General features: G+C 44.7%; 1 protein-coding gene across 1 annotated transcript in view; it reads right to left on the bottom strand.

The window, feature by feature from the left end:
* Positions 1-1,151: 1,151 nt before the first annotated feature.
* The window catches only part of CADM1 (cell adhesion molecule 1), a 153,258-nt gene continuing 141,695 nt past the window's right edge, over positions 1,152-12,714 (bottom strand). The window contains exons 10-12 of the mRNA XM_065738301.1: positions 10,306-10,359; positions 2,047-2,178; positions 1,152-1,480 (exon numbers count right to left, since the gene is read on the bottom strand). Coding sequence (XP_065594373.1) covers positions 1,362-1,480; positions 2,047-2,178; positions 10,306-10,359 — 305 coding nt within the window. The 3' untranslated portion in view covers positions 1,152-1,361. The remainder of the gene's footprint in view (positions 1,481-2,046; positions 2,179-10,305; positions 10,360-12,714) is intronic.

Below are 12,714 nucleotides of genomic sequence, written 5' to 3'. Positions count from 1 at the left end.
TAAAAAAAGAAAGCTGACGCTAAGATTAATGTTACCCTTAAATAAATCAGCATATGCGTTCCACAGAAACACAATTAAAAAAAAAAAAGTACCTTTCTACATCCATGATAATTCACCAAATTCATGTCCAAGTCCCCTACCGCCTTCCCACTGCGATTTGCTGTCTGTCACAAACCTATCACGGACCTAAATTCTCCTTGTTTTGTTGTTTTTTTTTTTACCTATGGCTTTAAGGAGTCACTTAGCACTGTAATTTTGAACTCAAACTCCCACTTCTTATCCATCAGATCAAAATAATAAAATAAAAGGCAGTCGTACCTGTCCAGCCACCCCAGGGCTCGTACCTAACGCAATGCGGGGACGAGGCGGTGGCTTTGGGGTTGAGGACACACGGGCAGCTCCCAGTGGGATGAGCACTCAACCCCACATCCACCCCGATGCCTCCATGCACCACGCCAACGGAGGGGGACAGAACCCCATAGCTGCATGCTCGCAGCTGCTGGCACTCTGGGAGGGCTTTTCCTGTGCTAGCAAATCGGGGAGGAGTTGGGACAGAGAGCGGTCTGCAACAACTATCTGAGCAGAAATCCTGTCCTGTGCCCTCTGTGGGGCAGATCCTGCACCCCAGAGCTGCTGGGGGCTGCAGGGCACCTGGCTAGGAGCGGAGCTCGGGCACAGACGGACGCACCGCGGGTGGGCAGCACCTTTTCTGAGTTGCAGGCTATTTTCTAGTCTCCATCAATCTAAAGCATTTGGAACACGGGCAGCCACAAACAGGTTCTCATCTGTTTGTTGATCCAAGCCTTTACGACAATAGAGAAAATGGAATACGGGTACGGCGAATTGCAAACAATGGAATCTAAAATGTGCTGGTTCTCCTCTGATGAAACCGAGTTTCGAACAGAAAACAGTGAAGATCAAAAGAAGGAAAAACACCTCGAAAGAAACCAACCGATTCCACAGAGGACAAAAGGGGAAACAAAGAACCGTAGAAACCCGAAGGGAACTAACGCACAGAAGCCCCTCTTCTTCCCAGCCTCCTCCCCAACCCGAACAAACAGAAATAAAACAAGGCACAGAATCTTCTGCAAATGACTTCACTAAACTAAATCCAAGCTGGACTTGGCCAAAAAAATAAAACCCAAACGAACTGAGGTGTCGAACAGCAGAGTGTACTTTACGAAGAATATTTTTACACAGCAAATCCCAGACCCTCCCAGTGTCACAGCTCTCCACCCATTTGCGTTTCTCTTTAAAAAAGACACAAGCTGGTTGCAACTTCCAACATCACTGTCTCTCTATCGTTTAAATAGGGCCAGTAACCGTCCACAGTTGGACACCTCATTGAAACCAAGGCTGTTCTAGATGAAGTACTCTTTCTTTTCTTCAGAGTTGTTTTGTCCTCCTTCTGCATTGATGATAGCTGTGTCTGCGTCGGCGGCGTCGTCCGCTCCTTTGGCTTCGTGAGTGAAGTATGTACCTGCAAAGGAAATGGTTTGCTCTGTGACATGGTGAGAGCTAGCAACAAAGCCACGAGCACGAGGGGCATTCAGTGCCACCAGAAAGAAACAGAGCCTGAGAGCAAGTCCCAGAACACCACAAAGCCCAGCACGGAGTCCTGCTCAAGACGCCCCGATGCGCAACTCTTGTTTGCTTCCAATGCTTAGGAGCTTTCCCAAATGCTCTCGGTGAAGCCAATAAACATAAATCCTTTGGTGTGAACTGCTGATCACACACACAGGGGCTGGAGGGTCACAGAACTGCGTGTGGGTTCGGCCTCACTCTGCAAGTGTACAAGCTCCTGGGGCAGACCAAGCAAATAGGTACCAGCTCAGGTCAGTGAGGTTTTGTAGCCAGACCTCCGAATTTCAGCTTTAACTCGTGTACCAAGCACACTCAGCACAGCACGCTGGTTGCCTGCCACAACTTTCCTCATTTTAAAAGAGAGGAGATGCTCTTCTAAAGCACCCAGAGGGCCAAAACATCACGCGGAAAGTGAAGCACGTGCCAAGTCCGTTCATTTTCAAGTTGCAGTCTTTGTCTTACCTTTATGTCTTGCAAAATATCGCCCTAAAATGATGAGCAGGCAAAGCATGGCAAATACAACCACGGCCACGACACCACCGACGACTGCATGGTCCACGCTCCTTATTGCCCCTTCCTCACCTGCACGAGAATCTGTTGAGATTAGAAGAGCAGTAAGAATTGGGGACTTACTACGATGCAACGTGAAGGTTTTGGCTGCAGCCACCTTTTTGCTTTCCAAAGGAGAAGGGATAAAGCGTGGAGCTATCCAGACAGATGAGTTCAGGGTGAACAGATCTGGCCGATACCTCGCCAGGTGCCTACCGCTACAAGCAGCAGCACTACCACTACTGGTGGACAGCTGGGACAGGGAGAGGAGGAGAAGAGATGAGGAATCATTGGTGGGCATGAGTTGTTGGAGAGACTCCCCAAGGACACTCCCCAAAATTCCAATCTTCCTGAGGGGCAAGGGGCACAGCAGTATGAATCGTTAGCTCTAGAAAGACATCATGAACAAGGTGCCCTGGTGAAAACACTTTAACGTCAGGCCCCAAAAAAACAATCAACCGAGCTCTGTAAATGCATTTGCAGCCATCTTCTCCCCCAATAAGAACTTGAAATTACATAATTAAGCATGACCTTTTCTGTTCATTACAGTTCATGACGTCCAGAGACACAAAACTCTTAATCCCGACTATAAAAACCTCTTCAAAAGCAGATAGCGAGCAATAATTGTGCATCGCCTCCAACTGCTTTATTTTATTTATTTAACTCCTCACCATGCAATTAGTTTTCTTTTATAAGCATCTCCCCCTTAGGATGCCATCACCGGGAGAGGAATGACTTATTTGGCCGAGGAACAACTCCAAAATGAACCCGGAATGAGCTACGGCCGTGTAAAATGAATGTATAGCAGTGTAAACAATTTTAATTTAAGAACGCGGCTACATCAACCCTCGCTGCAATTCTAATGGCAACTGAGATTTATAATGCAGTAAAAAACAATTATTCTCCCGTTGATTAATACATTAACATTTTGGAATAGAAGCTAAACCATTGTCTCTCTCTCTCTCTCTCTTTTTTTTTTATTGAGTCAAGCACGACACCTCCATTAAAATGATTTACTGGCCATACCTTACAATTTAAGCACAGCAGCAACAGAAACGGTAAAAATCTTTTAACTTTACATGATTTGTGAAGTCATATGTGAAGGATTTACCATTTAGATCTTTCACTACAAGAAGCACATGGCCTATAAATCTGCCCTGCGTGCAGCTGCCCAGGCACCTAAGAGAAATGCGTTTTACCAGGAAGACTGAGAGTGCAAATTCAAGTCAATTTTTAAGCAAGATTTATCCCGGTCTCTCTCCAAAGAACAGAGCAAATCTCTGAAGCCTCCGCCTCTAATAATATTTGAAGTTTATCGATCAAGCGTACAGATCCGTGACAGCTAAAGGTAATGGTGCTCTTTTGAGCTGAAACCTGATACAATGCTCTCAAGCAGGAGCTCTGGATTTACGCTTCCTATCGATATTTCCAATTCTGTTCTAAGATGAAGCACCAGGGGATGTAAGTAAATAACTTGTGACTGGGAGCGCTGTATAGCACGCTTTAATTAAAACCATTTAGGAAAAAAACCTTGGAGTATTTCTTCAACTAACTTTTCAAAGCAGCAGCTTTGGCACACGCAACGGTTTAATGTTGCCAAGCTCCGGTGTACGCTGGGGGATAAAACAAAGAACAGCCCGTGAGCATCACAAAGGGAGAACCCCTTCCAGCAACTCGCCTAATGAGCTCAACTCAATGGGACAAAAATGATACTGCTGTAAACCATGAGGCATTTGCTTCCACATAACCCAAAGCCGGGTCACTTAGCAGTGGGAGGAGCGAGCCAGGATGCACGCTAAGGCCTGGAGTTCAGCGAGGGGAACAAGTTATTGCACAGGAGTTCACCATTAGAATAAAAATGAGACACAGAGAACCAAGACATGAAATTCTCTCTTACGCTGTAACAGCAAAGCACGCTCAGAGGATAAAACCCAACTGTGAAACAACCCGGAGTACGCTTTACTTGGTGGGAAAGCCCTATGCACAGCTCTTGCAATGAGAATTAACACATCTTGAACTGTCAGCAGCTCCACGTCCAAGCAGAAGTACTGCCTTTGAGGTCAATGATTCCCAGCTTTCTGATGAAGACAAACAACAACAGGTATTTATGAATGTGGTGCGCGTCCTGGAGCCACGACAGAAGGATTTCTACTTGCTGTGGCAAGCTGCCAGAACAAACTGCCCCTAAAAAAAGGACATTTTTCTTCCTTTTTTTTTTTTTTTTTTCAATCACCTTCATTAGGAACAAACTGTGTCGTGAGCACTTCCCAGCATTTGCTGCTTTGGCAAGAAACAGGATACCCCTGCTTGCTGATGGGAAGGATGCCTGGGGCGGTGCAGCACGGTGCCAATCAGACCACCCCACTCAGGCAGAACACTGCTGCAACAGCGACCAGGGAAAAGCAGAGCCTGGGGTGCTCTGGGGACACTGCAGCTTCAGACAAGATGCTGCTTCAGATGCGCTCTGCTCTGGGATACACGCTGTCATTTTTTTCTTCAGTCTCTGTGTTAATGAAACTTTGCAAAGTGCAAGTTTATTCCGTGAGGTACATGGCTAAATGCTTCCTTCATCACACTTACATCCTTCAGATGCAAGCTCGTGGCCGCAAACCGTGACACCCAACACCAAAGTGGTTGCAAACCGTGTGATACCCAACTGTGCAGCAGTTGACGGTGCATTCCAACCTTAAAGATATTTATATTTACATATTAATCGCCCAAGGAATGGCTCTTGGTGTCTAATTGCACACGTGCTCTATGAACAGAGGCGGGAGCTCTGTTTAAAAATAAACACACCGCATTTAGAAGCACTACAACCCTTGCACTTATCGGAATCAGCTCCTCTTCCTGCCCTTCCTACGTTGCATCGATCTGCTCTCCTAAGGAACAACTTGAAATTTTAAATAGAATGAAGATCAGATTTTTCAAAGCATGAGTCCTCTTGCCAAATGGTTTCTCCTCCTGAAAGAGGAAAGTAAGGACAAAGCAGAAGAAATCTGAAATCTGTGAGTCTGCATCCTCTGGGGCTCACAGGGCTTTCTAATGCCCTCACTTTGTGAGGGTGGTGCCCAGCAGAAATAATCCCAGAAGGTTGCAGATTATTTCATGTTGAATGAGCATTGGTGATTGATGCCACTCATTATTTCCTTGGTCATAAAGTGTTGAGACTTCAGAGTGGGGAATCATTCCCCAAATTTGTGCCGACAAACACAAACTTGACCTTAAAAACTGGGATCTGCTTTAAAATGCTATCTCTGATTCACAAAAGCTATTCCCGCTTCATATCTATGATTAAAAAAAGAAATCACAACTTTATTACTGAAGAGGGAACAGACGAGATGGCAGGAACTGACAAAATGCCACATTATTTGCTAATCCTAATATGTTATTCTTCCTTAAGATTTGCTTTTCTCAGCACCAATTCAATTATAGATGCTACAAATCCTTCTGACATTTAATTCCCTCTTGTCAGACAGTAGTAAATGTATACATGCAGAGCTTTCCCATTAAGATGTTAATATATATTGGAGCACGCTGGCCTTTAAATCGAATAGTCAGAGTGCTTTCTACGAGGGCTTTGTTTCCTGTTTTGCTTGTGTTTCCTTGAGGGAGGGAGAGGGGAGGGACGCAGGGAGGGATGGAAGGAGCCAGCACAGAGACACTGCTGCATGTTGGGGACAACATGCACAACTATTCTGCTACTCCACAGCTACTCTGCACCTCGGGCAGACCCCATTCCAGAGGTGGTGCTTTGATGCGATCCAAACGGGATGGATTATATCAAAGCACCTTAAAGGAAAACTGCAGTGATAATGGTGCTGTCTGCTTAGGACAGGTCAACATACGCAGGAGAAAAATATATCAATTTTTGTTTTCAACTGCTGTGTTGAGGATGACTGTGCCCTATGTTAAGGGCACGCCATATCTTTACCTCACGTAGGACTGAACTTCTCTGCGTGAGATGCAGCACGATACACAGCAGCAGAGAGCACTGTAGTCCTATTTAAAATTGTGGCCGATAAGAAACTTTGGGAGCTTTTAATTGACAAAAAGAAACGACAGCACTCCCAGCAAGAATCCTGAAGTTTTCCTTTAAGCAGGAAACACTATTATTATCATTAAACACTATGCACACAGAAAGAAACACGTTTTGCTGGGTTCCTACTCCGCTCCACACTAACTCCCTTAGCATTACACATTTAAGAGTCCTGACCGAGCACCCAATGTTTGGCAGCACACCCACTGCTCTGCTCACCTTTCTCCTGGCTTAAGGACAAACCCGTGCAGATGGCAAAACTGACACTCCTCAGCCCCAGTATCTGAGCATGGAAAGTGACTTAGGGAGGTAGTAACAAGGAACCCACAGCAGACGTTGACACTGATTATTTCTCACATGAATATTCCCAGCTGACATCCCTATTTTAATCCTGCCGAGTATTCATTATGGGGAATATGGGATTTATTTTTTTTTAATATTAAATTCTCTTAACATTTTTGCAGTAGTAATTGTTTAAAAATAGATCACTTACTGCAGCCTCAGGAGCATGAAAAAAAAAAGCCCAAAACACCCAACTGGCACATTTTAATAGTAATATCCTCATAATGTGGGTCAAGCTCTTACAGCAGCGTTTAGCTTATGGAAGGCTCTTCTCCTCCCAGCTAATCAATTCTGGTTTTAATGAGGCTTTAAGATAGACATACATATATATTTATATATACACACATATGCACATATATGTATACGCCAGCTCTTCTTTCTTTTAAGTAGTGGCATCTCAATCTTATGAGAAAGGACTGGATTGGACCTGACTGACTTTACTAGCTGGTTTTTAATTGTATATCAATCACATCAGAGTTAAAAGCTTCAGACCTATTAGGAACAAATTGTTTTATTTAGCTGAAAAACTCCGGAGTGACTTAATGCCAGTCCTCACTTTCTGGTATTGCTATTACTTTGAGCAGCACATCTCCCTATTTTACCCACGTGCTCCAGCACTGGTTCTGATTAAGGCTCCATTTCTTTAAGTACCAGAGGCATAATATAACCAAAGCTTTTAGAGACATAATCATAGAATCACAAAGGCTGGAAAAGATTTCTAAGGTCATCCAGTCCAACCATTACACAGTCAAAACACCAAACGATGCAAGTTTCCACCCTTCCCTGGTGGTCACGAGTTAGGGGCAGTGGCCTTACATCACTCGATGAACCAAACACTCCTCCTTCCTAAGGGGTAAGAAACCAGGATAGCACTGACATTTTCCCACTGACTGCTCTTTTGACAAATGGGCAGTGAATCCCTTTGGATAACCAAGTTTTTGAGAGCCAGGAACATCACTAAAACATGGGGGCAGGCCGTGGGCAGAGCAGGGAGAAAAGGTTGTCTTCAGCTCAGAACCACTGGAAAATAATCATCAGCACTCATCTACCAGCTGGGAGACAGCAATCACTGTCGGCACAGCAGGATGAGCAATAATATTATTCATTGCTGCAGTCCAGCATTAAGTGTGCTGCTCCTACCCCTACTCTAATTTATTGATGGACTGTTAAAGAGTAGTGTCAACCTGTTCGTCGTATCGTAATTGAATTTGGTCTAATTTAAGCTAGAGAAATTCAAGGAGTTCATCCTTCTTCAATCAATAAGCTCCCCTTCAGTGACCCATTTTAAGATCACTTCATAAAAAAGAATGCATTTTGTTTTAATAAATTTAATCACTATGACAGCTGCTCAATGTTTATTGGTTGTTTCTTCAGACTTCCCTCCGCTAGAAAATGGAGCGACACTTACAATCAATAGTAATTGATTAATCAGCAACCCCTTGAACAAAGGTGCTAATCAGGTTTTGATTAGTTAATCAAACCAGATGTAAAGGCTACACGGGTCCTTCTTGATTGTTCAGTGTTTTACAAGATGTGTATCAACACCGCTGAGCAAAACAAGAAGACCATAATGCACCTGAGGGGCCTGAAAATACAGATGTACGGAATTAGGTTAACTGGATTATTGCAATCACTGCACTCAGCAGCATATATATTTATATGCGTGCGTGCGTGTGTATGTACACACACCAATACAAAGCAGTTTGGACTCGTCGTTCACAGCACTGCAGGAATTGTCTCTGTAACACTACAGGGCTGAAAAAAACGCTGCAGTAGAATCAGAAGTCAATCTGTGCTGCAGAGGTGTGAGACGAACGCCTCTGTCCCGTACATCCTACGTTAGGAGCACAGCTCTGAGAGGTACAGACACACACAAGTGAACGCGGCACTGGGAGCTAGCTACCTGGATGCAAGGCAACAGATGCATTACTTATTTGTACAGTTGGCAGAGCCTCCGTTGAAGCATTTAGTAGGACACCAGTACCTGAAACGAACAGCACACTGAGCAAACACCGCAGCAGGAGCAGCACATTCAGTTTACACCACATTTCATCAGCCCGGCGGGCTGAGCACGCACCTCTGCGGGACAGAATTCGGCTCAGCACTCACCTGTGCTGCCCTCTGATCTGCTGCCACCAGTCCAAAACGGGATCCTATGTCAGTTTCTCAGGAATCTGGGCATGAGTTATGTGACGGAGGGCAGAGGCTTGGTCAGAGCAGAGAGCAGTGCAGGGCTGCTGCTCTGTTTTCCAGTAACACTGGTATGTTTGACTTGGGAGACCCATCCTTTGGTCATACACATATAACTTAAGATTGCAACAAGCAAAATTCTCAGGGGGGAAAAAAATACCAGAAAATACCTTCAGTAGTCAAAACTGATGCTCCAAAATGGGTGTTTGTTAGTGCACAAAGGGTGCTGTTGTGGGAAACCCGAAGGAAACGTGGACTTAAATTTCAGATTGACAAAAAGAACAAAAATAGCAACCAGTCAACACATCCACAGCTGTCTGAGAAAAGCGGATGTGGCACTGTAAGGTGAGTGCATGAGTGAATGAGGGTGAGGGGAAGGCACGGCGGAGCCGGGCAGCGTGGACCCAACTTGTGCTGCTGCCCAGGGGGGAGGCAGCACTGCTAGCAGACACCCATTCTGAGGAATTCCTTTGTGGAATTAACTCCCATCCTTCTGTTCGTTCACCAAAATGTGCGTTTTCTTTAACAATAAATTAATAAGTGAAATAAAAAAAAAGAGTATCAGAGCAAAACAGTTAATTCTCCACCCACACAGTGATATTTAACAGACACCTAGTGCTTCTTACCTATGAGATCTGGCCCAGGCCTGCAATAATAATTATTAGTATTGCTCAGGTGTTAGAATACATATCGAGTTAATCAATCATTTCTAACCTCTTGGCCAAAGCATTCTTATAGTGGCTTACAGGAAGAGGTGCTGCTAGTTTCATTGGATAAAAGCAGTACAAGACTGAGGACTCAAGGTTTTGGTACCCAGCGTTTGTTTTTCAAACTGCACAACAAAACAGCACTGGACCAAATCCCACCAGTGGCAGGGACCTACTGGGATGGGGACCGGACACCGGTGCTTTCTGTGCTCTACTGTTTCCTGAAGGAGAGCCTGGGAAACCATGCAGATCAGATTTGGACTGTGCTATGGCCCTCGTTTTGTATTTACCAATTGCCCCAGGTCACCCAGTGAGGATCAATTTGCAAGGATCAACTAGAAAGATGCATTCGTGCAGCTTTCAGGCGCCTGTGGGTAAAAAAACCAAAGAAACAAAAGATACGGTTTGAATTGTTGGCTTTGTCTTTGCTGATAAAATGAGGACCTCCTTTTGATTCCCAAGCTGACGTTCCCCTTCCAAGAAACGAGCAGGCAGCCTCCGCTCAGTGCTGCCTGCACTTTGTGAAGACAGTTTCACACATTACGGCAGAGTCGAGTGTTTTCCAAACATCTAATGTCGACTCAACCTGCCTCCAAATCAGCACTCAAAAAGCTCCTGCATGCCACCGAGGGCAGAGCTCCTGGCAGCCAGCCTGAAAGGTGACCCCACTGCTCGGCATTCCTCCCACCCCATTTTCACTCCTTTCACCAAAAAGTGCCAATGCCAAAAAATAGGGAGGGGAAAACCCAACAGCACGCTTCTGATTCATGGGACTCTGCACCATTAATTGTTACACCACAGCAACTATACAATGCACAATGGCCAAGAGGCAGAAATCAAAGTGGAACCCGTATCTAGCGTAGAAGAGCAGTGCTTTACCTAGGTGCTAGCCCTTACCTGAGAGATCCCCATAGTCCAGCTCCTCTGCGGAATTTGGCAACTGAGTAAAGCCTTACAAGTAAAAACAAACTCATTTTTCTTTGTATTCCTCAAGTGACAATAAACAACACACTTAAGAACTGAGGGTGAATTTCTTGGGGGGGTGGGGGGGAAACAAATGAGTCAATCACTTGCCACCTTCTGCTGGTCTGAGCAAAGTAACTTGTATTTCAGGATTCCAATCATTTATTACTGACAGACTGGCAGAAACATTCCTCAGTCTACACTGTTAACACACGGAACATGGAGGTGAACCAAAGTCACTCATTCATAACAGCATGCAGAAACCCCCAGACTCAGCCTTTGACTCATCAAATAGGGGCAATTTCCCAATTAATTCTGGTTTGATTTGGGTTATGCAAATGTACCAATATCAATTTTCTCTTCCAATTTGCCACTGAAATTCAGTGGTTTTGGGCAACATTGACAAGCACAGTGATATAGAAATTCAAGAATATCGTGGAGCACATTTCAAATCTGAAAAGCATCTGTAGATGCAGACTGCAGGCTGTACCTTCTGGAAAAAAAAAAAAAAAAAAAAAAGGACAAAAAATATTTTGATTTCCCACTTTTAACGCACTTCTGGGAAGAAAAAAAAACCCACACATCTACCCTCAAAGTTGACTGAGACAAACTCTTGACCACAAGCTATCAGCACTGTCAGTGTGAGCTTGGAGGCCGGCCAAGGCCTGATGTGTTTGGGGAGACTGAGGGCATCAGAAGGTGGGTGAGCCCTCAGTGTGCCATGCAGCTCAACCATGTTCTGCAAAACGGGTCCAATGAATGGCTAGTGGGTGTTGCTTTGGGTTCTGGGTTTATTTGTGATATGGGGTAAAACCTTGTTCAAGAGCAAGGAAACTCCTCGTGGAGCTTCAAAATGCTCCTGGAAATTGCTGGGGGAAGATTTTTGTGCTTCCAGGGGTGTTAGAGCCTGGAGGAGCAGCAATCCTCCATCCCTGTCTCCTTCTTACACGTGGGGGAGGAGAGAGCAACAGTGGCTCGAGATGGATTTTTGCAGGGCAAAGGCTTCCTTGTAAATAACAAACGTGTTAATACAGTGCACGTTTGTCCCCTGTTGGAAAGCTGCAAGTGTACAGCTCGTTAAAAAGACAACTCTTTCTTTTTTTTTTTAATCAATGGGGTTTAAAATAGATCATCTCGAAGCTACAGCCTGAACGATCTTCTAAAGAGGGAAGCCGTTCAGATGAACGGTGAGAAATTTGGTTCTGCAACGCTGCTGAATTGCAGGGAGCCCCCTGTTTTTACTGTAATCTATAACAATTAGAGCAGAGCACAGAAGCACTGGACATGCAAACCCGTGCTCCGAGCAAGAGCGATTCAGCTCTTCTCTCTCCAGAATTGCTGTGTATTTTCCCTTTCGCTTACAGGGAACCACGCTTCCTCTGTAGTCCAAAAAAAAAATAAAATAAAATCAAGGGCAAAGCTCTGTTTTTAAGGAAGCAAAAGAAGCATGAAGGATGAGGCAGTTTCTACCTGCACCTGGCGAACTGGAAACCGCCACTGAACGGTGTTAAAACGCATCGTGAGGCATTTCAAACCTGCGGCAAATCGCTTCTTGGCTTTTCCCCTTAAAACTTTCACATCCGTGATTAAAGTCCTTTATTTCCTCTTCTGATCAGGACGCAATTCAGCGTCCGCTGTGGCTTCTTTTAGACAGATGGAAGCTAACTTTTCGCTCAGGTGTGACCTTCCTGATGAAGAACACAGCTGAAAAAGGCGCAACCAGCGAGCTGGGTTGCATCTCCTGCAGCCTGGTACAGGCCAATCTAATGGACACCTCTTGGTGGGTTTATTGATAAAGCAATGCTTTGTCCTTCTTCACAGGGTACCTCTGATTTTTTAAGCAAAATCTAAGCTCTCCTTTGTATCAAACTGTAAATAACCAATTCCGGATTCTGTTTCATGTGGAGAATTCTACGAGACTGAAGAGGAATCTTAACATGCGTGTGGATCTCTGTGATGTTTTATTCAATTGCCCCGAGGATTAGGTCTGTATTTAGAAACCTATTTACTCTCAGTTGCACTTTTAAGTAGGGCATTTTTAAAAAGGGGAAAAGAAGAAAAAAAAAAAAGGCGGTTGGACAGCCAGAGCTGCTCGGTAGTGCTCACGCAGAAAGCACTGGGGCTTCATTTTTTTCCTTGTACGCTGTTTAATTTGGCAAGATGTGCAAGCTGACGAGAGCTCTGGCACGGCTGAGCTTTTGGCTGCAGCTTCAGACAAGCAAAACTCATTTCAGAGACTGAGCACAACGGGAAAAAGCAACAGGAGCTTAACATCGGAGTGTTAAATATTCCTATTCAAAACCTCGCTAAGACCAAAAATTCATACGGGCCTTCAGGGAAGTA

The sequence above is a fragment of the Cyrtonyx montezumae genome, unplaced genomic scaffold (assembly GCF_038088225.1).
Source record: "Cyrtonyx montezumae isolate F1298 unplaced genomic scaffold, pur_monq_1.0 scaffold_22, whole genome shotgun sequence".
Lineage (NCBI taxonomy): Eukaryota > Metazoa > Chordata > Aves > Galliformes > Odontophoridae > Cyrtonyx > Cyrtonyx montezumae.
Note: the sequence above shows the minus strand (reverse complement) of the source record. Positions and strands in the feature narration are given on the sequence as shown.